At 42.5% G+C, this 27,604-nt stretch overlaps 1 protein-coding gene across 4 annotated transcripts in view; it reads right to left on the bottom strand.

Moving 5' to 3' along the window:
* The window catches only part of LOC111870568 (solute carrier organic anion transporter family member 74D), a 261,138-nt gene that overhangs the window by 41,888 nt on the left and 191,646 nt on the right, over window positions 1–27,604 (bottom strand). For all 4 annotated transcript variants that reach the window (XM_023862954.2, XM_033753895.1, XM_023862955.2 and 1 more), the window contains one exon: window positions 4,017–5,113. In XM_023862954.2, coding sequence (XP_023718722.1) covers window positions 4,017–5,088 — 1,072 coding nt within the window. In that variant the 5' untranslated portion in view covers window positions 5,089–5,113. The remainder of the gene's footprint in view (window positions 1–4,016; window positions 5,114–27,604) is intronic.

Here is a 27,604-nt window from a genome sequence, read left to right as displayed (position 1 = left end):
GGGGGGGGGACTCTAGGTCCGCTGGTCCTGACGACCGCAAGTCGCTCAAAGAGTGGGCTTGTCCGGTGACAATGCCGATATCGGCAACCATGTTTATCCACGTACGTATTGTGGTGTCCTGTGATTTTAGATATCTAACGATGATTTGATCCTTCGCCTAGAGAGTCCCCGGGGGTAAAGCGACCGGGGCGTGAAACTGACCATTCACTTCCAGCTAGTACCGAGGTCAAGGAAATGTGGTTCTATACATCCACTCTCCCATACGTCTTAATGGCGTAGTGCTTAATTAGTTAAGCACAGGGACAGCTTTACCTTTTTTTTTTCTTGGCACTACAGCCCCAGTGGGCCTAGGCCTACCTCCATGAGCTTCGTTCACTTCGGTTTTTCTTGATCTTACACATTCGGTAGGACTCCTTGGGCGGGTGATCAGCTCGTCGCAAGGCCTCTACCTGTACACAAACACAGAAAAACGCACACACACAAACTAAACATATATGCCCTGAGTGGGATTCGAACCCACGTTCCCGGTTTCCGAGTGAGCGAAGACAGCACATGCCTTAGACCGCTCGGCTACCGTGACCGGCAGTTTTACCTTTACCTTTTATTATTTAGTGGTCTATTTATGTGCATAAATGTTATTAGTACAGATTTCGGCTATACTCAATTTTCTTTTTTCATATAGAACCCACTTTTAGCAGAATCGTCATGACTGTAATCAGGTTTATGATTCGTCTCCATACAGAACTTCACACACCTAACTCCAGCAGTTCACCATTTATCGCTGGCGAACGCATACAGATTTCTTATGAAGTACTTTCTTTCCTTTTCTTTATAATATTTATAAAGAATATGAGAATTCCCAAGATCGCCATGTCAGTGCGTACAGCAACGAATTAAAACACATTCTTTAGATGCTGTAGATGTCATTAGAAACTTTCTAGATGTAGTGCATACTTAACTAATACATACGAGACAAAATAGCCTAATGCACGACTCTATGTGTGTATTTACCGTATTTACGCATGTATAAACCGCGTGCGTGTATAGGCCGCAGCACAATTTTCAGACAGAAATTATAGAAAAAATAATTTTCTTGGAATATTATTTCAGGAGTAGAACATTCTGTATTACTAATTATGAATATATTTTTTTAAAATGAAGTGTGATTTCGAATATTTCGAATATAAGCCGCACCCCAGTTTTCCTCTTGAATTTTTGGCAAAAAATGTGCGGCCTATACATGCGTAAATACGGTAATGCATTTATATCGAGGAACCCATAATAAGTAATGCTTTGTATGATGCAGTATTTCGATGAGAACCAGCGGCATCGCACTGACCTTTCAGAACTTCGGAACTCTGTTGAGATGCTAATACCGAGTGAGAGCTGTCATTCTAATTATCTGGGAGTCACTGCCTGGCCGTGGCGTCATACTGACTGACTGTACACAGTTTCGACACCCAGCATCACATTAGTTGATCCCTAGGCTACGTATCTGACGAGTCTCTCTCAAGAACAGTCTTTATTTAGAGCCAAATGAAAGGACGAGTTGACAGTCAGATGGTTATGGAAAGGCTGAACATAATTGTGTAGTGGTTAGCAATTCCGAATCTCGGTCAGCGTAGCGGATCTGATAGAGGTGCGTGATTTCCCTCCGTGTCGCTCTCGAATACTGGGGTAGCACCTTTCAATACGTTACAACTGCCTTCACACAGATTCCGAAATAATAATTTATGATCATACGCACATCCTATTCGACGTTATACAAACTCTGCTGTTAAAGCAACGATGTTAAACAACCAAAAAGTGAACTAAATAATGACCGACTGAGGTCTTGAAATGAGAATGGGTAGAATTCCGGTCACAGACCTATATGCTTAATATAGGAACGTTACAATGGGGTGAAAGTCATACAGCCCTAAAACTCGCAACTGTCTCCTTTCACTGAAAATATTGCCGCATCATGCGCAGCTACTAGGGTCTTGCTTCACGGAAAGAAAAGAAAGAAAAATGCTTTCCATTCAGAAAGTGAAGCCTCTTGCGTAAGCTTTGCAGCAATTCACTGCCAAGTCGAGATGACCACAGCGCCGGAACCGGTTTATTCACTAAGATGGTACGTACAAATTATCACCATTCGGATAAAACGTACTGGACACACTTCTGTGTTGGAATGGGGAGCGGAAAGCTGCACTCGTGCGTTCTTTGCGATGTTGCTCACATCAACGGCAACCCTAGTAAAGAGCCCAGACTTATACGTTATGTTATATTCAGAAGAAAAAGTTACAAAAGATCTGTTGACATTAATTACGTGTATACATGTTTCTTATTGTGATCCATCTTTTATAAATATAACAATAATCTATTCNTGACCGACTGAGGTCTTGAAATGAGAATGGGTAGAATTCCGGTCACAGACCTATATGCTTAATATAGGAACGTTACGACAATGGGGTGAAAGTCATACAGCCCTAAAACTCGCAACTGTCTCCTTTCACTGAAAATATTGCCGCATCATGCGCAGCTACTAGGGTCTTGCTTCACGGAAAGAAAAGAAAGAAAAATGCTTTCCATTCAGAAAGTGAAGCCTCTTGCGTAAGCTTTGCAGCAATTCACTGCCAAGTCGAGATGACCACAGCGCCGGAACCGGTTTATTCACTAAGATGGTACGTACAAATTATCACCATTCGGATAAAACGTACTGGACACACTTCTGTGTTGGAATGGGGAGCGGAAAGCTGCACTCGTGCGTTCTTTGCGATGTTGCTCACATCAACGGCAACCCTAGTAAAGAGCCCAGACTTATACGTTATGTTATATTCAGAAGAAAAAGTTACAAAAGATCTGTTGACATTAATTACGTGTATACATGTTTCTTATTGTGATCCATCTTTTATAAATATAATAATAATCTATTCAAGCTTCACGCAAAGCGAAGACCATAATTATTACACTGAGAGGTGCGACAATTAAATTTGTCCAACCAACTTCTAATACGAACCAATTCTTTACTCCTACTGGCTATAGAGCCAGCTTGGGCCCTGGCCTCTATTTTATTCTTCAGTTTCAAGATCATTTTACAAACGGTAGGACTGCTTGGGCGAGTGATCAGCCCGTTGCAAGGCCTCTACCTAAAGACGGAACACCACAAACACAGAATAAACACACATACATATCAAATATCCATGCCTTGTCTAGGATTCGAATTCCAAGATCCCGGATTCCGAGCGAGCGAAGACAGTATATGCCTTAAGGTTCGGCCACACAGAGCGCTACGTACGATATGTTCGCTATACGAACAGAAAAATATCTCCCCTTATTGCCAATGTGACCGGCCACACAGACTTCCGTACGCTACGTACGCTATGTCCGCTACGTCGCAGAGTGTAAACAGCGTACGTAGTGTACGTAGCGAACACAGCGTAGCGCTCTGTGTGGCCGAACCTTTAGACTGGCAATACGAACCCATATCAACATGAAATCTCATTGATATCTGTTGAGGAATAACGAAAACGGACATTCTGAACTGAGATGATCTCCCGATAATTGTCCATTCAGTGTAAAAAACAACGCATGAAAACTGAAATGAAAACCAGGCCTACAGCAGATGTCGCTAGCGGAGCCTATCTCATGACTTAAGGCTCCTATGTGAACAGCCGGATTACCGTTGCGGGCTCTGGGTACACAACTGGCATTCAGGACACTGAAGCTTTAGGAGGACAGCTAAAAGCATGAAGAGAAGGAGAGGATGATAAGAGAAAGTAAAATGGAGAAGACGATAGGGGAAGAAAAGGAGGAAAGGGAGGCACGAGACGATGAGAAAAGAAGCAGGATGAGGAAGACGATTAGAAAAAAGTTGAAAGGGGGAAGAAGACGTCGAGGAGGATGATAGGAAGATGGTAGGAGCGTAGAAAATAAAGAGGACATAGAAGTAACAGAATAAGTCAAGAAAGCAGTGTTACTATGTTTTATGTCGTCTTCATAACTGTACTGTTCAGAAAACCCCAGGCTGAACTTACCGAAATAGAGAGGGGACTCCCTGCTCGCCACGTTGTCGTCTATGTACGGTATTCCGAGAGTGTACACAGCTGTCTGGCCCATGCCCACTCCAAGCAGACTTGTGAAGAAGATGGCCAGCACTACAGGAGTGATCCTGGAGGCATCTCTCATTGCAGGGGTCGAACTAGTGGTCATGTTGTGGATGACAGCAGGGTGTGAGGAATTGCATATGTTGGGCTGAATTGGCTCCGTTATGTTGCCACCATAAGGACTTCCGACAACTGACGCCACACCACCAAATAATACGTCGTTGTCGCGAATCAGCTGTTTTCCAAACAGGAAATGAGGTAATGAACACGTGAAGGACGACACGGCGAACAAAACCATCCCCCATGCGATCCACTTCGGTCTGTGACCTTGACCTCCATAGTAAGTCAGCAACAACGACGAACCAATCTGTCCAATTTCTGTAGCACTCATAATAATACCAGTCGTTTTGGATTGGATTTGAAACAGTTTTTCTAATGTCGTTATTACACTTACGAAATACGTATAGTACATGCCTTGAAGAACCCACGTAATACAAAATGTCACTAGGAAGGCCTGTTTGGAAGCGAAGATTTGCATCCATTTTGGGGCACAAGGTCCTAAACCACATTCCATCTCCTCAGCCTTACTGACGTCAGTGTCTTTACCGTCATCATCCTCTTCTTCTGTAGCAGAAGAACATCGAACTTTGTTTAAGATTCCATCACCATTCACTTTAACACTTCCGTTATGCATCGGCACTTTGCCGTTCTTGTTGCAGATAACCGTTGAAGCATTATTGTTGCTACGCGTCAGCATTCCTGTTTCCTCTAAGGGTTCCTCCTTTCCATTTTCTTGAATGGGTCGTGTGACGTCCCAGTAAATTCCTTTACTTTTTAATCTGTCGTCAGCGTCAATGATGGCGCCCCTAATATTGTCACTTAGAAGAGTCGTTGATGCATCCACAGAGAGAGACCCCATGTCGTTGGCACATCCGGTAGCGTCTTCGGGGCTCATGTGGCTGTCATCCGGTGTTCGGGTAAACCGGTTACGCCACTTGCCCATTTGGCGAAGCGTGGTTTCCGATCACCTGCAAAAACACAAGCGAAATTTTTAATAAAGTGCATTTGGAAAGAATTTTACTATACTTTCCGCGGATTTTAGCTTGCAGATAAACGATTCCTGGGTTACCTCCTTCCGTACCACGAACGAGATACCTAGTTAACGAACACCCTTCACTTCGGCTGGAAATTTTCCAAGAGTGAAAATAAGTTAGATCTGTTGATAACTCAAGCCAACAATTTACTTTTTTCTTTTTAAACAACTTACATTATACGTTACCATGGATATAACAAAAATAAGGGATGATGTTTTCTGTCTAAACAAAATTCAGCACTGAAAAGTTAAACGACATATTTTTAACTCTATACTACATGCAGCACTGAGTTGTAGCGTCATCTGTGAACAACGAATTGGTGAGGGCATTGAAGGTAGCCATCTTCATTTACTTTAAGGTATTGTTCCCGCATTTTATGGGGGGGGGTCTGAGGTAAGCCACTGAAAATCTCAACCAGAACAGCCAATTTCCATGTTCAGCTCCGAACCCAGGACCTCCGGAATTCGAAGCAGGAGTGGCAGTCACTCAACTGGGCCGATCGATCTCCGCATGATGGATTAGGACTACACAAACGAAAGCAACATAGGGGGGGTGTTGTACGACTTGTTTGCACATATATTCCACAACACGTTTCCTCTTACATTACTGCACGGTATTGATTTCAATCTGTCGCAGACACGCCTGTTTGCCGTAGCTAATTATAAAGGCTCCTCGGCCCTAAATGTCAATCAAATAAAAATGCTATACGTGCGAAATGAAATTAATCACTTGCCGCAACATAATCTGCGCAGTTGAAAACGGGTCGTTAAGAAACTCAAGAATCAGACATTACTCATTTCTTGAGAAATACAGCCTGCTACAACGCTGGAGAACACCATTCAACTCATACTATGCTGGAACCGGTACTTGGATTGTTACTTGTCAGTATAAATCGCTCACGAATGTACGATTCGAACTTTTAAATTGTTTTCTGGCTTGCAATACTACGAAGTCCGCGAGTCCTTGACGGAACCCCTGTGATCATGCAGACCCTCGTGCTAATGACGTGCAAATCTACGCCAAAGAAATCTTTGATCTTTGAGCACTAGTGTCCTTTATTGATCATAGTTGAACGATCTCTCGAACATACGTACATACATATGCGCGCGCACCATTACTGACGCATGCGCTTAAACGGTTTATGCTTGGTGCACCACCTTCTCTCACGCCAAACAGGTTACACTAATATGCCCTCCCATCATTAAACCCCATCATGATTATGTTACTTAATGCAGAGTTTCAAATGCGTCGATTTTACAGTGTCTAATAAGATGGCAATATGATGCCGAAAGGTGGCCAGTTGAGGATTTTGAAGGAGACGGGAGTGGTCTATCTGGGGATACTATTCCTATATTTGCCTGAAGATACCGAAGAAAACCTGGAAGACCTACGAACAGCTGGTAGCACTGTCTATTCAGCTAGCTCCTATCAACAAGGCACAGGGCTTATAAACTGACTACTTACCTCACTACGCATGCACCAGCTAGAGGAGTAACATGCACAAAAAACTGGTAAACTACCTTAAAACAGACAATGGACATTTACGCGTCTTTCAGAATTAATCGTTGATAAAGAAGAATACCGTTTTCTGGGATATGGCGCCGTGTAGATCTTGTGTGAACCGATGTTTCGGAGGAACGCATCGCTTCCATTTACAGGGAAGAAAAATCCTCAAGCGAGGAACCAGCGTGAGTAGGTGGCTGCAGCAAGATCTACAAGCGGCCACATCCCAGAGGACGGCGTAGTTACTGCCGTGAAAACCTCAAATCTTACATAATCGTTCATAAGCTACACAACTTATTCGGTACACACAGCGCAGCTAAATAGTAAACAAACCATGAGATTACTGACTGATCTGTTAACTAATCTAAAGTAAGCAAACAAAATTAACTACTGAGTGAACTGCTACAATGCTAACGTGTGTTAACTTATTTGAGAAGCGCAGGGTTCGAAACTCGATCTTGGATTAATTACCCTGATATTAAGCAGTATTCCTCAGTCCCTCCAGGAAAACGCCGTTAAGCTGCAGCACCTTAACTACTTTTTCCGACATCACTCTGGATTCACCATTCATGATCAGGTGACTACACCTCTTTCATAGTAATACAACACTATCAGATGATAAAGCGATGTGAAATAAATTCAAAATAGCCCATATCGTTGGCTGAATGGTTCAAAGCGCGCATGGTCCTAGGTCGGAGTCGCGAATGTTTACCCTTTGTAGTGTTATACAGTATTAGGGACTATGTGACGGACTGATCTGAAGTCAGAGAAACTCTTCGCACGTCCAACAGATTCGTAATGAGATTAACACCCTCAAGGCAACACTACGTGTAAATAACACCTTACAAAACGCATGTGAAAGAAATATTAAAATTTCTAGAAGCTACGGGCAATAATTTTCGAACCGTCTACAGCTGCATGGTGTTTCCTCAATGGCAGTGTATCTTTAGGGTCGGGGCGGCGTTCCAACAGGAAGCGTAAGTTCTTTTCCCAAAGTAACGCAGTCAGAATCAGTTGCATGTGAGAAAGTGCGTATGTGCAATATCTTTGTACTTACTTTCTTGCTTACTTAATCATGGAGCTGAGCCCTCCTTGAAGAGCCGCGAATTCTGCAGCTACTAAAGAATTTCCCAGCATTTTATGGAACCCGAAGGTCCTTTACCGTGTTCACAAGAGCCCTTCCCTAGTCCCTATCCTGAGCCAGATCAATCCAATCCATACCATCTCACTGTATCTCTCTAAGATTCATTTTAATATTGTCCACCCACCTACGCCTTGGTCTTCCCAGTGGTCTCTTTCCTTCTGGCTTTCCAACCAATGTCCTATATGCGTTCCTCTTCCCCCCATTCGTGCTACACACCTGGCCCACCTCATCCTCCTTGACTTGATCATTCTAATTATACTTGGAGAAGAGTACAAGTTATGAAGCAACGTCTTTGTACAGATTTTTCTAATTTATTGAAAGCGTTACTAACATGATGGTCGTTTATATCTGTGAAGTGGGAACAACTGTGTTGTCCTATGTTCTCAGCGGAGATGTGCAAGGAAGTCTCGTAACCATGGTTACAGACGGAAGCTGGAACACAGCCCTTACATTGAGATCCTTCGTAACAAGGCGACTGCGACGTATTGTCTTATAACCTCGTCATAGTGGGAATGCGTACAGACGTCTGGGTCACTCTAATGACTTCATGTATAAATGTTGAAGGGCAAGAAACTTTTTTTTTTCCATTTGCTGGAGTTTCATCTGCGGTCTGTGCGCCATGCAGCAGACCGACTTCCCGTATAGCGGTACAGTCAGCGTCGGATTATAATAAAATTAGTCACTGTAAGCCAGTTCAGCGAGGACGATTTACAGGACAGGCCACGATTTCCCAGCACTGCCATCACAATGGGAATTTTGAAGTCTACAATACTTAAAAATTTCTTAAAATAATATTAAATGAACAAGGAACGTAATATACAGTGTTCCAGGAGGAAAACTCAATATTCTTGGTGGCCAAAATATCGGTCATTCTAAGCAAAAAAAAAAGTGTATATGTACATGTGTCCTATTCCAAACGGTTTCCGAGATAGAGCTATTTCACGGCACAGTTCAAAAATTGTTGATAAGAAAGATATATTACGTAGTGTTTCTAATGCCGGAATTTATTGTTTAAGTGACAAAGTCGGTACAGTTTACCTAGTACAATACATGCTATTTTTTAGCGTCCTGTTGCACTGACTCATGTCCATGATTTATGCTAACCGTCTTACAGTGCATACATTTTTTCACCTTACTCTTCTCTTTTGCACTACAGGTTTCGGCACTAATGTGCCATCTTCAGGTGCGTTTTCTCTATGCACGTCTAACTACTGCATTGCATGCCCTGATGTCTTCATACTAAAATGACTAAAATATATATTCGTCATGTATAATAATAGATTTTAAATATTAACACTTTTCAGGATTCGTCATCCTTACGTAGTATCTCAATACGCGAATCACGCCAATCCTCCTCTGTGGGAGCACTCTTCCTACATTCGTGTGTGTATTGTGCTCTTTGTTGGGTCTTGCTCCTGTGACTGCGTGCAATGAAGTAGTTAGACGTGCATAGAGAAAACGCACCTGAAGATGGCACATTAGTGCTGAAACACGTAGTGCAGAAGAGAAGAGTAAGGTGAAAAATTGTATGCACTGTAAGACGGTTAGCATAAATCATAGTACAATACGTTTTCGAAAATTCCACGGGCAACACCAATGCACTTTGCATCTCGTGTGAGGACATGGAGTGTTGCTCGTCTGAGTGCATCTTGACGTTCCTATACAGCGAAACAGCTCTGTCTCGGAAACCGTTCGGGTAGCACACATGTACATATACAGTTTTTGTCTTGGAGTGACAGATGCTATGACCTCCCAGAATATTGACCTTTCCTCCTGGGGCATTAGCTAAGTGACCAAATGGGCAACTAGCTAACTACACTAGGCCGCGCCATAGCTCAAGCGGTTAGTCGTTGGCTTCCCACCGAGGCGGCCCGGGTTCGCTCCCGAGTGTGGTCAAGTGGCATTTGTGGTGGACAAAGTGGCGCTGGGGCAGGTTTTCTCCGAGTACTTCGATTTCCCCTGCCAATTTTCATTCCACCAATTGCTCCACAATCACCCTCACCTATCATCTGGGGCTGGTACAATAGGCCAGAAGTACAAGGGACTTAGTTCCACCCCACTAGCAATAAAGAAAACTACACTACAGAACACTAAACGAATAACCATTCGCAGACAACAGGACCAGAAGGTTCTACACCACTAGAGTGTTCTTCACTAGAACTGGCGGCTGAGTCCGGCTTTTCTCTTTGTGAGTGGCCATTAGGTACAATGAAAGGCCGCTGATCAGCCGCAGGAGTTCAGTCTGTTCAGAAGCTGTTTGACAGTAGCACCTGCAGCAGAACTACGTTGTTGCAAGTTCGAGCCTGTTCCCTGCACAGTGTCGTAACCTTGAAGAGTTCAATCTTCTGGGATATAACACCGTATAGTCAGCTGAAAGTCGCCCGACATTTCGCAGATCTCTGTTTAGTACCTTCTTCATGCTGTTTATTTTTTGGCTTACCCTTCGACCCTGAAAATGGGGGGAATATCTTCCTCCGAAACGTAGGTTAATTACCACCGGAGTACACGGCTTCATATACCAGAAAATAAAATTCTTTATAGACACCACACTGAGAAGCTGAAACCCAACATGTTGTTAACCTTGTCTGATGAAGAGAGGCGTGTATTTTACACAACCAAGCTCGCGAATTAATATAACATTTTCACAATTAATTACTTTACGAGGGAGATGGGGAACACCACATTCGAACCTGAGGATCAAGTTCGTGAAGCATGTGACGATGCAATGGATACTGGAAGAAAGTCACCATACTGTCAAGACATGCAGACCTGCATCAATTGTGTCGGCAAGAAGTACGAGACGTAAAAATAAACAACTGCGCTTCCTTTGGTATAAACTTAGAATAAGGGTCAGAATTACTGGGTCTGTGGACTTTGTCCATCGTTCGGTATTCTACAAAACAGAGAACACACAGTTTTGGAAACTGGATCTGTTTCCTTCCTCAGGTGAGAGGGAGTTGCCTACTGTGTTGGGTTCCTGAACCAGTGATTGAGGTCACCTATTTCTAAGACACCCAGCAGAACAGGTGTCTTCCCCTCACCTGAGGACAGAAACAGATCCAGTATTCGAAACGTTGTTTTCTAGTTCTTTAGAATAGAGGATAATGGAGAAAGTCCAAAAACCTAGTAATTCTGAGTGTTATGCACCATAGTCAGAACCCTTTAGATTGTATTTAGAAGAAAGGTACCTGATGCACACAGAAACAAAAGACAGGATATACTTACTTGTACAATACTTATAAAATTAGTGGGACGGTAATGTTAGGGATCGCAGTGGACAATACAATCAGTTCGGTTAGACTTAAGACATCGATTGATGGAACTGACGTTTATGGAGAGGGCGAGTATTATAACACCCGGAGCCAATAAGTTAGCCAAAAATAAAAACTGACATCCACACGCAGGAGCGATAAAGTCACTATTGTATATTTGATTAAACATAGGTTAACCAGAATCATGTGGCAACATTCTGACGTCAGGAGTGAACTATAACGTCAAAAGGGAAAGCTGGAAGAGCAACTGTCACGTCCGATCATCTCAAACTGACTTTCTCGGAGGATACATGTTAGCTTTTCCTCTCCGGAAAGAATCCTCGGGTCCTGATTACCGCAGTGATATGGACGCCAGTGTTCTTTTTGAGAACTGACTTCTTCAGTTCTTACACAAAGCAACAGAATTGCATATTCACAGAGCTATGATTGTGACGGATAACGATAGTTACCATTCCGTAACGATGGGCAAAGTCCCGGCTTCGAACATTAAGAAGGCCGAGACAGCTGCATGATTGTCAGGAAAGAACACTGCGCACGGAGCAAACCAAATTCGAGATGAATTGCTCTTCTCGGTGAAGCGACTGACAAAGCTGAAAATCGTGCATTATTAACTTGATCCTACAGCTCATTCTAGCGGGCATACTATTAAGTCTGCTGCCATACCATTGCCAGTTCATCCCCTCAGAATTTGTATGGGATTAAACATAAGGTGAGATGGTTGATAAAAACAGTACGTTCAAGTTTTCCGATGTTCAAATTTTAACGAGCACTTCCCTTGACCGAGGGGGGGGGTGATGGGGGGGGGAGAAATACACACGGTAGCATAATTGGTCGAGGCACTATGTTACAAGCCGGAAGGTCGCGGGTGGATTTTTTTCAATTGACCTAATCCTTCCAGCCCCGCTATGGCCCTGGTGTCGACTCAGCTTCTAACAGAAATGTGTCTTCATGACGTGTCGCTTATTTAAAGCATAGTGGCACGTTAACCTCTCTTACATAATCATTTCTGTTTAGGGTGTATCATCATCATCATCGTCCTCGTGTGGCGGAAACATGTAGCGCATAAACACAGAATGTATACAAATTTTACACATCGTGGGTCCCGTGTCGTAGCTTTACGGCATGTAAAAGAACCTCATATCTCCAAAGGAGGTCACTGAGCAAAACTGCGGACGTTTGCCGCCCAACAGCAGTCACTAAATACCTCCGGTAGATGGGGCAAGCATTATAGATACTTATCAGCCAGTAGAGCCGGTCTCGCTGGCTGGGCGGGACTGATGGTAAGAACCAATACCGGTAGGATATATAGGCTGGTAGAAATCATAGAGGGAAGCACAATGGACCACTACAGGTCTAAGTGCATGGGGTAACCCACCCTCTCTAATAACTAACTAACTAACTATTTTAAACATTTTAACGAACACCTTAGTGAACTAAATGTGGATCAGTATCATCTAAATCTATATTGTTATTGTTGTATTATAGACGGAAGAAGACCACAAGTAACCACCGTCTCCGTTGAAGCCGGTCGCTGAGTCAGATTATCTTCTTCCATGTTCGATTCCCAGCACGGAGAGGACTATATCTGTTCGTCAACGGTTTCAGATCGATTCGAAGAACGATATTACTATAGCACTTTTTTCAAAACAGTTCTTAATCCGTCCTTTATCTGCATGGGGAGAAGGGGCTTCCATGGGTTCTCAGAATTCACAAACTGGGGAGTTTATGGCCATGAGAAGGATGACAAATCGTGATGAAAAAGGCTGAGAGATACACACGACGTAAGAGGGATTTGAATGTTCGAGTCCAGGGTTCTCTCCATCTGTAACCGTGTACACCTTGAACCAAGCTGTCATTGCGATCGTCAGAGGGGCACACGTCACTTAGATCCTAAACTACTGAACTCCAACATGAAGAACCGTACTTCGAACGTCATATTTCCTCGGCTGGTGAAGAAATTCACCGAATTTCATTACAACGTTCACAATAGCCCACTAATGGACAGTATACCGAGCCACTTTGCTCATTCATATCCTACTTTTCTAAGCTCATGCTAATATATTTCTCATGTCTACAGCTAGGCTTTCTAAGCGGTATCCTACATTGAAAATTTGAGGCAAAAATTATGTAAGCAATTCACACGTTACGATGCACGTTTCAAGTTCCACAGGCTCCATCCTCTTTAATTTACTCATCCTAATATTATTAATGGGCCTTGCGAAGAGCTGATCACCCGCCCAAGGAGTCCTACCGAATGTTTAAGATCTAGTAAACCGAAGTGAAACGGAGAGTTTCATGGAGGTAGGCCTAGGCCCAAATTGGGGCTGTAGCGCCACAGGAAAAAAAAATATTATTAGCAGAAGGTACAAATTATGAAGTTCTCCAACACGTATCAGGGACACTCTGTTGCGTAATTGGTTCAGGAATTACGCTACAAGCCGGAAGGCCTCGGGTTCGATTCCCGATGAGGTAATTGGATTTTCAATTCGCCTAATTCCTCCCAGTCGCACTATGGCCCTGGGTTCGACTCATAACAGAAATGAGAACCAGGGATTCTCCTGGGAGTAGAGAGAGGCCGGCGCGCAAGGCTGACAGGTTTACAGCCATCTATGAGCCGATTATCTTGAAAATGTGGCAGCCTCGACGTCTGACAACCCTAAGGGGATCCACGGCCTCTTACAGTGATAGCTTTACCTTTACCAATACGTATCGTAACCTGAGATCTAAAGTGTACTATGTCCAGCAACACGAATCTTCGGGGAACTGGACTTCAAGTTAGGGAACCAACTGCATTTGAAATGTGACTTAGAACACATTCTCAAATCTCACACCTGGAGTTAAGGAAAGCTTAAGGAAGTATGTCGGGATAATGCAACACAATAAGCAAATCAGAAAGGTGCATTATCCCAACTTGGCCCAAAAGCGGAGAGAGAACACTCCGGTATTCGGACAACGATATATACTGTATCCTCTTATACACGTATTTCTTTCATTTCTTCTAAAAATCTGCTAGATGTACGTGGATAAATCGTTATTTAGTTAATGATCTCTTTCGGTTTGATTCCACTCTTGATTTAATCACTGGATACTTTTTTTGTCGCTTGTATATGAAAATTTGTGAACATAAAAACATGTTTCGGTTATTAAAAAGTCACCAACTGAGCAAGGAATATGAAATATCCCTTCTATTCATGAGCACTAAAATATATGTTTGTGTTTTATCATCCCGAAGCGGACAAAATTCTATTCCAGTGTGGAATAACAAGGAAACTTGTATAATTTTGCGGATTAAGATTCCAGAAAAGATGTCTGGTTGAGTAACACAAATAAGCGGTGTTTCAGTCAGCTGCAGGCAATAACCATAGTAGGACGTGGAATTACAAACAAAATTGCTGCAGTTTATAAAGTTCTTTCTAGTAGCTTTCCTTATGAGAACATTCAGAACACGTATCAAAGAGCCATTATTTCTTCCGTAAGCCTTCTAGACTCAATAATCTGTTTTCTTTATATCTTCTGTGCCTCTTACAGGCCGAATAATCTGTTTTTACATGAAACATTCTATTCAATCTAGCTATCTTCAAGCAAAATTTATTATGATAATAAGAAAGATATTAAAATTAAATCTAAGATGTGCGATTTTCAAAAACAATAAACTTGTTTTTAATATTGCATTCTTAACAATTTACAGCATTTTAACAATTATAAAACTGTCCCATAATTTCATAATTTTCTTTTCAAAATAATGTTTATCGCAGCGTTTCCCCAGTTCCTCCACATGGCGGGAAGCAAAACTGTTGTAAATATTCTAATTATCTCACGGAACACTAAATAACGTATTGCGTATAAAGTTGTTTATGCAAGGCATACTTTGTCTCTGACTTTAAAGAAGAAACACATAGTATGGATGTTTGAGAACAGTGTGCTGACGAGAATATTTAGACCGAAGAAAGATAAAGTGATGGGAGGTTGGAGAAAACTACATAATGAGGAGTTTCATAACGTGTACTCTTCGCCAACTATAATTAGAGTGATCAAGTAAAGGAGAATGAGATGGTCAGGGCATGTAGAACGCATGGGGGAGAAGAGGAATGAATGTGGGACATTGGTGTGAAAGCTAGAAGGATAGAGACCACTGGGAAGACCAAGATGTAGATAGGTGGACAATATTAAAATGGACCTTAGAGAGATAATATGGTATGGTATGGCCTGGATCGATCTGGCTCAGGATAAGGATCAGTAGAGGGCTCTTGTGAACACAGTAATGAACCGTCGGGTTCCATAAAATACTGGGAAGTTCTTGAGTAGCTATACATTTGACGGTTTCTCAAGAAGGGCTCAGCTCCATGAAATTAGTTTAGTTAGTTTTGCAAGGTACAGTTCGTTATGCTTCCCAGTTGCACTGATATACTGCAGTTCACAGAAAAATGTAACAGATTACACACATTCTGGAAGTAGTAATAGTGACAAGTCACACACAAATTAAATATTAAGATAAAAAAAAATTAATATCGGAAAAGAAGCAATACTTAGAAATATAAATACGTTGAACAAACAACAATTCAACACAGGACAGTAGTACAGAACACTCACATGACAAAGAAGGGCAGAACAAAGCTTCACTGCAATTACTACACTCTATTTTGTTTTGTTTTTCAACTGGCTCTACAGCCCCCTTGGGCCTTGGCCTCTGATTTTCAGTTTCGTGATCATTTTACAGACGGTAGGACTCTTTGGACGAGTGATCAGCTAGTCGCAAGGCCGCTCTACCTAAACACAGAATAAACACATACACATACCAAACATCCATGCCTTGTATGCGACTTGAACCCACGATCCCGGCTTCCGAGGGAGCGAAGACAGTTCATGCCTTAGACCGTTCGGCTACCGTGACCGGCTTCACGCTCTGTCTGCTGTTGTTAAACGTTGCGAGAGCCATCAGAATTCAATATGGTGGGACACTCACACGCATGTCGCAGCACTTCGATGAAGAAGCCGTAGATATTTTTGTGTGAGAAACAAAATATTAAACAAGGAGTACATAATAAAATTTGAAGAAAGCAGTCTTCTGGGATTTGGCACCGTATATATGTGGTGTTAACCGATGTTCCTCCGAAACGTCGGTTAACACCACATATACACGGTGCCAAATCCCAGAAGACTGCTTTCTTCATAATCACCGCTGTGAAAGCCTAAAATCTTACATAATAAAAGTTATTATATCTGGGATTTTATATAGAGAAAAACCTATTTCGTCATTTATTCTTCCCATCAGAACGAGGAAGATAAATTATAAATACGTATTCGAAAACAACAACGGAATCGCTGATAATCAAACCGCGGTGTTGGGTTGTAGTCGACTACATCATTAAATAAAATAAATAAATACCGAGTATCGGTATGTTACACCTGCACACTCAAAATACAGCGGCCTATTAAAATTCTAAACTCATTTAGCACGTTAAAACACATAAATCCAAATTATATACCTTTAAAACACCAGTAAGCGACATCTGTCCGTAAGACCATACAAATATAGGCCTAATTCTTACGGTCATGCCTCAAATGCTGTTTGGTGTTTCTCTCGGACTTGTTTTAAAGTCGCTCAAGACGAGAAGAAACAACTGCATACGCGTTTCAAGAAGTCAACACAAGAAGCGCTACAGATACTGTATGAGCCACCTGTCACGTAACGCACGAGAATATCGGTAAGGATACCCAGTCTTCAGGCTGAGAATCGAACCGGGAACGTTCCGAATGCGAAACAGAATTGCTGTCAACTAAATCCTGATGTTTGGTTTTGGTTACCTAGTTAATTAATTTTTTAGTCAATAGAAATAAAATTCTTGTGGTCACGCCTAGAATCTCGTTAGGGCGCTTCTCTCAAAGGAAAGAGACAATTATGCTGTATGCAGTTTAACAAGACTACCGATTTTTCAGAAGCAACCTTCTAATTAGGTTCTGTTACGACTCTGCACTGCGTAAATGCAGATCATGGCACATTGCTGAAGGGCTGTCTGGAAAATCTGTGAACATTACACACCAGGAAACCTTGCATATCTCGTTTCTTAACTGCCAGCGCTAAATAATATGGCACCATGTAAGAATGACGTGCCGGTAACGGTAGCCGAGCGGTCTAAGGCGTGCACTGTCTCCGCTCGCTCGGTAGCCGGGATCGTGGGTTCGAATCCCACTCAGGGCATTGATGTTTGTGTACGTTTTTCTGTGTTTGTGTACAGGTAGAGGCCTTGCGACGAGCTGATCACCCGCCCAAGGAGTCCTACCAAATGTGTAAGATATAGAAAAACCGAAGTGAACGGAGTTCATGGAGGTAGGCCTAGGCCCACTGGGGCTGTAGTGCCAAGGGGGGGAAAAAAAATGTAAGAACGACAGTTGAACTAAGTAATTTGTTGAAAAAAGCAGTGAAGTGCGTTTCTTTCTACCTTTCTCTCTCAATTCTCCTTCTTTCCTAAATTTTTTCCTTTCGTCTTCATTCCTCTGCCTTCATTCCTTTTATTTGTTTACTTTTACACTTCCCTTCTTTTTATATTTGTTATCCAGTCCCTCTGACAGCCTCTGTGGCTTAGTGGTCAGAGTTGCTGGCTACAGATCCAGAACTCCCGGGTTCGATTCCCGGCGCTACCAGATTTTCTGAGAAGTAGTGGGTCTGGAGCGGGGTTCACTCAGCCTCTTCAGGATAATTGAGGAGCTACGTCAAGGAAATAGTGGCTCCGGTCTAGAAAACCGAGATTAACGGCCGTGGGAATCCGTTGCGCTGACCACATGACACCCTCTATCCGCAAAAGTTGGCACTAACTTCGGCGACAAGCGGCGGTCGCTCGATCATATAGTTCGCTTGCGAACTATAGGCCACGGAGTGTGTTTGTTTGTTTGTTATTAATTCCCTCTTCTTTCCTTCATCTATCTATTCTGACTATGTGATCTTTCTTGGCTCCTTTGTTTTCTCTTCACTTGTTCATAGAAATTAATGTCACTGCTTAGGAGTTAAAGCATCAATGTTCATTATGCCACTGTTATTTCTAAGAAGCTGTCATCATTATGTGGACTATTTAAGACAGATATCCATAACAATATTTTACGCAAAAATAATTAATGAAAATACAGACGTGACGAATGCTTTGCCGTTTTAAACTCATGTAAACTTTCTTACCGCCTAAACACAATTCTACAAATGACAGAAAACATGCGTTCAACTAATGTTAAAAGATGCCTAGAATCCGAACTGAAGGCAAGTTATAGTATTACTCATGCCACTCTGTATACAGTACCCTGAAGATAGAGGCGATAGGTTACTCCGAAACGTCGGCTAATACAAGATCTACACTGCGCCACATCCCAGAAGACGGCATTCTTCATATAGTCACCGATGTGAGCACCCCAAATCTTGTACGTGTACATTTAGCCCATCATCGCCTGAACTATTGATATGATTTATACGAATAATATACACGTCGAGTATGAACGGCAGGAAGTTGAGCCGTAATCTGTGCCAAACTTGATATAAAATTTATCCCTCTTTAAAATTTAAATCTTCAAAACGTTTTCCTATGTTTCAGTAATTGGATTAAATAAACTGAGTAAGTAAAAATGAGGAATCATCCCCCCAAAAAAAGAACTCCATGGCCTGTAGTCCGCAAGAGAACTATACCAACCGAGTGACCGCCACTTGTCGGCGAAGTTAGTGCCAACTTTTGCGGAGAGAGGGTGTCACGTGGTCAGCGCAACGGATCCCCACGACCGTTAATTTCGGTTTTCTAGACTGAAGCCGCTATTTCCTTGAAATAGCTCCTCAATTATCCTCATAAGGCTGCTGAGTGGACCTGTTCCAGACCCACTACTTCTCAGAAAATCTTGTAGAGCCGGGAATCGAACGCGGGACCTCTGGATCTGCAGCCAGGAACTCTGACCACTAAGCCACAGAGGCTTAAAATAAAAGTATCGAAGAGAGTAGGTTGGAGACAACACGTTGAAGAAGGTATAACAAGACCATAAGGGGAAAATTAAATGTAGTCTGGCAAAAAGAGGATAAAGGTAAGGGAAAAGAAAAGGGGAAAAAAGAACTAGAAGAAGAGCTTCTTGATAGGTGAACCGGAAAAAAAAACAGCAAGACAATCAGGGCCGTTTATCTAACACGTAAACAGGCCAGTGTTTCTGAGACGAAACAACTTTTGTAAGAAACTCGACGTTTCGCCGTGCTTCTGCTGCAACTTGATCTACATCCCAGTGTGCCATATAGTCTGAACAGCATAATAAGGGGGCAACTACAGAACCGACGAATTAAGCACCATCAACTGCACCCACATCCTGCGTTAACCCACACAGTGAGTGCCAATGTCGGAGGGGGAAATACTTCATAAATTAGTTCATGCTTCTCTAAGGGGTCCTAAATCAAATACGACTGTGCTGGCGAGGCCCAGCAACAATTAGTTGAAGTGGACTGTTGGAGAGTGCATTAGTGGAAAGACGGACTGGTAAAGGAAGGGGAGATGGGTTCCTTAAGATCCGAACAGGAGCACAATGGCCCACTGCTGACAGATATAGAGGAGAGTGTGGAAGGCGGGAGGAGGGTGGGCGTGACCTCGCCCAATGCAGGAATACTAGAACGAAGTGTTACCAAAATTTAGCGCCATGGGAAAATAATCAGTTTCGATACGAGATTATTTTATCTATTATATATTATACATTATAATATAGAAAAAGTGGTGATCTATTTCCGTGATGATCTGAAAGGAAACTGAAAGAATAAAGTGGTTCCAAATACGAGTTTTAATGAAGTACAAGGGAGAATTTAATTTTCCCATCACAATCGTATTGGAATGTTTAAGGTTGAAAATATAATTTTCATTTGTTATAACATGGGGGGGGGGAACTTTTGAAAATAAGGTTCGGTACGTACGGACCAGAATTGGGGGACGTATGTCTTTCCCAAAAACGGGCAGTGCACACCTGCACTTGTACCAAAATTTGGCGCTATACAGAGCATTAACATTCTGAACATATACAACACCAAGGCATATATTACAATTCATGTAATAAGATTATCTGAAACATCCTTAAACTTTTATATTCTCATCACTGATGACTCCTACCCAGGTTAACAGAAAATTAATATAGGCATTAGAGGCTTTCACGAATATCTATCATGTAGTGTCTGTAATGTTTTGTCCGTGCAAGAAATTTATAATTTACTACAGCTCAAAAACAACAAAACCACTCCATGAACTAAAGCTCATAAAATTAGTTTCTTGCTTGATTTGTTTGTAGGTGTTCGCTTTTATTTGCTTACTCACGGGACGGATAAACACAAGAACCTAGTAAAACATGGCGCCTTATGAAGCTTCATCATTGGTAGAATGCAGTGAGACTAGAAGAAATGGATTAATTAAAGAAACTCTGAGAAAGTAATGCAAACATTCATAAAATGACCGACGGAAAGAGCGCTGTGGATTTGTAGGCACAAAAACCAATAGACGTAAAAACACAGAGAACAATTGCAAAAACGGCGCCACTTATTCCCAGGACAGAATATAACGCGGGACAAATCACGCCTCTCTCACGGTTTTCTTATTTACCAAACTGATATTCGTCCCCTTAGCGTTTCCCTCGATACCCACTAGCAATTTGGGGGTTTACAGACAGAGTGATACAGCTTCCCACTGCATTCTGTGGGTGCACGTCATTCACAGAATTTCATGCATTCATCAATGGCACTACAGCCCTTTGTTGGGCCCTGGTCTCTCCTTCAGGTTCGTAATCTTTTGCACACAGACAGTAGGTCCGTCACAAGGCCGCTACATGCACACAGGGCAACACAAACACAGAATAAAAGCATTCATGGACATAGTGGGATTCAAACCCCCGTGTGGAGGCGAGGTCGAATACCTCCACCGTGACCCTACGAGTCGTAGGAGAACACGAAAAAGGAAGTCTCAAATCTGAGACAGTAAAATATGGCCAAGAGTCCCAAGGGACTTAGACTCGAGAAAAGCTGTACTGGTAAGGGCCAGCAGCATATACAAAAGACAGATCCGTCCTCTCGTCAGAGAGGACACCCCACAAAAACAAGACCGTAAATGCCAAACAGTAATAAATATCTGGTCATGAGCCCCAGATGGGGTTTGACACCAAGATTCAAACCCATGATCCCAGCGTTGGAGCGAGCGAAGACAGTTCATGCCTTAGACAGCGCGGCCACCGAGATCAGCCGTTCACAGAATACGTGTGTGAATTTAGGCACTGCGCACTTACAAAGAACTGATAGGCTGTTAGCCAGACGAGTCAGCGCTGTATCAATCTATTAGCTCTGGCACTTGATTTGTTCTTCGAAGTATCACATTTTCCTGGAAACGAGGAAAATCTCGAAGTAGCTGTCAAGATAGCCAGTAGCATGCCGGGATTCGATCAGAATACCTCCAGCATATAAAGCCAGTAGGTTACAACTCCAGTTCTTCAGAACTCCCATGTCATGCTGCTGTCATTATGTTGTTTTACGTTTAGTTACTAGCAGAACTGTAATTTCATTACAGCGACCATTCTTAATTATTTTGTGACTTTTGTCTATTGGCACTCGCGGTTTTCAAGTTCTGCTGCAATACATTTCCCAGTTATAAAATTTCTCTCAAACTTTACCTTCGTTTCCGAAGGTCAGAGGAGATGATGAACATCGAGAGATGTTCATGAGGAGAGAAATAATGAGTGGAAATTTCGTGTACGGAATGATATATATATTATTCATGGAGCTATTCCTTTCTCGAGGAGCTACCATTTCCGCTGCTACTCAAGAATTTCCCAGCATTTTATGGAACCCGAAGGTTCATAACCGTGTCCACAAGAGCCATCCACTGGTCCATATCCTGAGCCAGATCAATCCAATTCATACCATCACAGTGGCCTCTTTCCTTTTGGCTTTCCCACAAATATCCTATATGCATGCTCGTCTCCCCATTCGTGCTACATGTCCTACTCACCTCATCCTCCTTGACTTGATCATTCTAATTATACTTGGAGAAGATTACATCATGGACGTCTATTTTTTGTTTTAATCTGGCCGACGTCAAACGAATGTGAGGTCCATCTGACAGAGTTGGTCGTATGGAGCAGGCGTAATGATGTACAAGTATTTAGAGGCAGTATGTCACTCTTCACCTTATCCGCAGCTTCTTCAAATATTACACATTCTACAATATAACCTCAAAATAATCCTGCCATACTTCATTAAAGCGCGTCCCGGCCGACACTACTGAAAAATCGGATTGTGATTGGTATAATTTCTGCTGCCTTTCATTTTTTAATTCATTGGCTTTCTATTCACGTTTTTCAATCGCTATTCAGATCTGCATTCTAATTTTTGCTTCCTTATTGTTTCTACACGGTCGGCCGAAATTCAAAACCAAATTTAGTTTGATTGATCAGACTGGCGTGTCGGCGGACCGACGAATTGATTTCGAAGGCAAACTGCCTCGTACCTGTTAACTACATGGTCTTACTTAATCACTTTATGTTTAACTGATCAAGAAATTTCGTGCTTTCATACTGCTCAACGGTTTGTAAACGTCTTTACAAAAGCCAGCCACTGAACACTGTCATGATACATCTCACTCCATTTCACACCAAATTTACATTCTGTAAGCTTCATTTAGTGTAATTCTCGGACGTTCTCTTAGATTCCCCAAAGGACTCCTTTCATCGATGTTATCCAACCTAATTTGTTCTAATTTCCCAGGGAGTATGTCCAGCCTACTGCTGTTTCAGTTACAAGTACCTCCTCTTTGTTATAACTTCGTGATATTCAGATTCTTGTGGGATATGCTTCTCGTATGACCGCCTCTGTGGTCTAGTGGTCAGAGTTCCTGGCTACAGATCCAGAGGCCGGGGTTCGATTCCCGGCGCTATCAGCCTCGTGAGAATAATTGATAAGTTATTTCAAGGAAATAGAGGCTCTGGTCTAGAAAACCGAAAGTGACGGCCGTGGGGATTCGTTATGCTGACCACGCGACACCCTCTATCCGCTAAAGTTGGCACTAACTTCGTTGACAAGCGGCGGTCCCTCGGTCGGTATAGTTTGCTTGCGGACTAGAACCACGGAGTTTGGTTTGTTTTTATGCTTATCGTATAGCTATCGGTGTGCGTGTCGCTAATAACAGAACAATGACATGTCTGCTCCAGGTTGCATGTGCTGAACCAGGCCACACTCCGTGCAATAAGTGCCTAGCGGTAACCTCTGGAGAGGTCAGTTCCTGACACTTACTGATAAGAGATTTACGTCATACTTTGTACATAGCCTTGATTCTCAGAAGGAAGAAGGAACGCAAAGATGGACTCCTGTTTGAAGCACGCATTTTCCACAAACATTTTTTGCTATTGTGCATACATCATTGGTTTTGCTAATTTACTGCACATAACAACTCTAGTGTTGTATAGCTAATCGCCCTGGGGGGAAAAAATCCGTGTATTTCGTTAAATATTTCACCATACCAAAAAAATGTTTCGAATAAATAACTGTAGACCGCAGTTACGCCCGTATATTACACGAAAATGCAACGTCTTGAACTAGCTTAATAACATACGAGATACACATAAATTTAAATCGATCAGCAACTTAAGAGTATATCTATAAATCTTTTATCGGATTTCGACATTATAACAAAAGGACTACACACACACAAAATTGTATAGGGCACATACATCCTCCTGCTTTTCCGAGAAGCATTTTGCTATTCGATGCATGGAACAAGGAATAAGCAATCCCTCAATACAATGGCATATTGGTCTATTAACACTGTATCAATACATGATAGTGTAGAATAAAAGGCAGTCACAAGGAGCGATGTAACATCGCAAAGAAAACAAACGAGACATGTGAACTCCATGGGAGTCACATGGCTGCTAGGGCCTGCAAGAACTGTACAGTGCTGCTTGCACAAAAGTCTGTTCAAGGTCACAAGGCTGCTAGGGCCTGCTAGAACCGTACAGTGCTGCTTGCACAGCAGTCTGTTCAAGGTCACATGGCTGCTAGGGCCTGCAAGAACTGTACAGTGCTGCTTGCACAGCGGTCTGTTCAAGGTCACAAGGCTGCTACACCCTGCAAGAACTGTACAGTGCTGCTTGAACGAACATCAGTCTGTTCAAGGACGCACAACTCTACACATGTTAGTCTCTCCATCAGTCTGTTAGTCACTTAAAGGAATAAAAAGTCAGCCAGTCATTCAGTTATCCTAACCGTGAATCAGCCAGTCTGTCGTTGGAACCGCTCATCACTCGGTCAGTAAGTCCTTTATTCAATAAGTCGATAAGTCAGCCATTGAACCAAGCGTACGGTCAGTCGGTCAGTCGGTCAGTCGCCATATCAGTCAATCAAATAATCGGTTGATCAATCAATATGTACGGCAATTAGGCGATCAGTCCCGCCATCTATCAATGAATAAATGAGCAGAGTAACTGTGAATAAATCACTCTCTCAGTCAGCCGATAAACTAACGTATGTTAAGATTCCCGTAGCGAACTTCCATGAACACAGTCTTAGGTCTTAAGTCTCTATAAAAAGGAGTATACCGTATGTTGCCAAGCTGAATACTTATTAATTTTTCGATAATGATCATACATTACCGAGTTCGAAGCTAGTGACATTTCTTTTATAGTGTCCGGATGAAAGGTATCCAAAATAAAATACGATTATATGTGTATCTCCGAAACTATCATATACGTATTCGGTTTATAACATCGGAAAAGTAAACAGTGAGTTTTCTGCACGCCCTGCCTACGCGCATGCGCCAACTAATGACCTTCGGCGAGCTCAGTAGAGATGTCTACACCGCAGGAACAGGTTCAATGCGTGCTGTGGATAGGAAAGTTGTAATCTCTTACGGCTGTCCACCGTCGTTTTAAAACGCAATATGGAAGTCAACCTCCGACACGGAAAAGCATTCGGTTCTGGAAAAAACTGAGGGCTACAGGTAATCTGTTACGTGTAAAATCTCCTAGCAAAACACGGACCTCTGAAGAAAATGTCAATCGCATTAGAGAAGCATTCCAGCAAAGTCTGCGCAAATCAATTCGTGCTGCTGGCTTGCAGTTACGTACAAATTCCACGATAAAGAGTGCACGATGTGAAACACAAAAGGCTTCGCCTAAGAGCGTACAAGATTCAGATGATTCATGCACTAAAACCGAGTGACCAAGTAGCACGCACAAACTTCGCTGTGGACATACTAGAAAGAACTGTTGCGCCACCCGATTTCCTCCGCTAAGTGTGCTTCTCGGACGAGGCGACGTTCCATGTCAATGTAGTTGCAAACAGATACAACTGCAGGATTTGGAGCACTCAAAATCGACGTGTCACATGTGAATTTGAGAGAGGCAGCCGCGAAGTGAACGTGTGGGCCGGCTTAATGCACAAGTTGACAGGGCCGTTTTATTTTCGGAAAAGACTGTGACCGGACGTTCGTACTTGGACATGCTGGAGCTGTATGCGCGGCCCCAGTTACCACCTCAAATTTTCCTCCAAGATGGGGCGCCGCCATATTTCTGCCACCATGTTAGGAATCACCTGGATAGAGAGATGGCTGGGAGATGGATCGGCAGATGTTGACCAATCGCTTAGCCTCCTAGGTCGCCAGATTTAACCCCACTGGATTTTTCTTGTGGGGTTATGTGAAGAACATTGTCTACCAGGTGAAGATCAACGATCTTCAACACCTGAAAGTCCTCATAATGGTCGCTGTGGCTGCGGTAGCACCAAACATGCTTCAAGCAACGTGGAACGAGGTCGAATATCGTCTGGATATTTGTGTGCCACAAAGGGAGCCCACACTGAAATTTATTGAGAAAGTTATATATTCAGAAAAAACTTTGATAGTTCACTTTTGTAATAGTATAACCCATAAATGTGTATAATAAATGCTTTCTGAGATATAATTATTTTATTTTGGACAATTTTCATCCGGACACACTGTACTTCTACAGGTCAAATATAATAATTGCCGATTACAGTGGCCGCGCGATCTAAGGAATGAACCGTCTTCACCCGCTCGAACACTGGGGTCGTGCGTTCGAATCTCACTTGAGGCATAGATGTCTGTGTGCGTTTATTCTGTTTGTGTTGTTTTATGTATAGGCAGAGGCCTTACGACGGCTGATCCCCCGTCCAAGGAGTCCTACCGACTATGTATAGGATTAAGAAACTGAAAAAACGGCCAAGGTCCAACAAAGGGCTGTAGAGCCATAGATAGTTAAATATCATAATTATACTAGTATCAAACGACCTTAATTATTTTTGTTTCTTATAGTGAACGAGTTCAAAATAACATTAGATTTCACTCAACGGGGCTGGGGAAGAAGTAGAAAGGTGGAAGGTGTCAGGCCAAGTTGGTGAGGCGAGAGCATGGTGTTTAGTACACCACCTTAGAATCGTGTTACGTTCATTAGCAGGTCTTTGCCCACAGCGAAGGTGTGGTAGAATAAATACATATTAATAACAATAAAAATAGAAGCTATAGCAAGTAATAAACACGGTCTCATTGGGTGATATGTCAGAGTGACAGAGAAATTTAATGCATGTCCGAGAGCTGGCATCGACAGCTTATAGAAACTGCACGAACAAATTTCGACACAAAGCGTCACGATCACTGTTCCCCCACCACTAACAGGTACAATTAACACAATAATTACTTATACAGCAAAGCCTTCTTACAATGGAAACCAAATAGACCTAAATACTTCAATGTTTCAAACATATGTGCTGAATTACAGATTACAAATGACTGCACAGTAGGCGTACGGGGCAAACGCATTTACGAGTCCAAATCACAAATATTAATTAACGTTTTATGTAAGTAAAAAAGTAAAGTAAAGGTATCCCTGTAACAGGACGTGGAGGCCCATAGAGTTGTGAGACGTTGAGGTTCCCACATCTTCTAGGCAGTCGGCTCATAGATGCCAGTAAGGTTGTCAGCCCTAAGCACCGGCCGCCCTTTACCCTCAAGAATATTCCTGGCACTCATTTCTGTTAGGGGCTGAGTCGACCCCAGGGCCATAGCGCGGCTAGAAGGATTAGGTCAATTGAAAAAATCCAGTGACCTCATCGGTACTTGAACCCGCGGCCTTCCGGCTTGTAGCATAGTGCCTCAACCAACTACGCTACCGCGTGCCCCATAACGTTATACACATGCTTCAGAAAAAAAATCCACTATTACAGAGCAATACACAATTCCAATTTTCTTGACGTCTTTCTTTGTTCACTTCTCTTTCTTTTATTCCCTTGCGTCTGTCATTATTTTCCTTTCTTTTGTTCTTTCCTTCCCTGCTTTAAATTCTTCTGGTACTTCGTTTCTTCCTATTTCGTTAATTTCTTTCGTTCTCCATTCAGCCTCTCTTCCTTACTCTCTTCTGTATCTTATTTCAACTATAGCGTTTAACTCTTTCCCATTTGCGGTAGAATATTGTTCACAAACATTCCAAGAACAACATATCTCTCTCTCTCTCTCTCTCTCT

This window comes from Cryptotermes secundus, unplaced genomic scaffold (assembly GCF_002891405.2).
Source record: "Cryptotermes secundus unplaced genomic scaffold, Csec_1.0 scaffold117, whole genome shotgun sequence".
In the NCBI taxonomy this organism is placed as follows: domain Eukaryota; kingdom Metazoa; phylum Arthropoda; class Insecta; order Blattodea; family Kalotermitidae; genus Cryptotermes; species Cryptotermes secundus.
The sequence above is the reverse complement of the archived record's forward strand: the minus strand, read 5'-3'. Positions and strand labels throughout refer to the sequence as shown.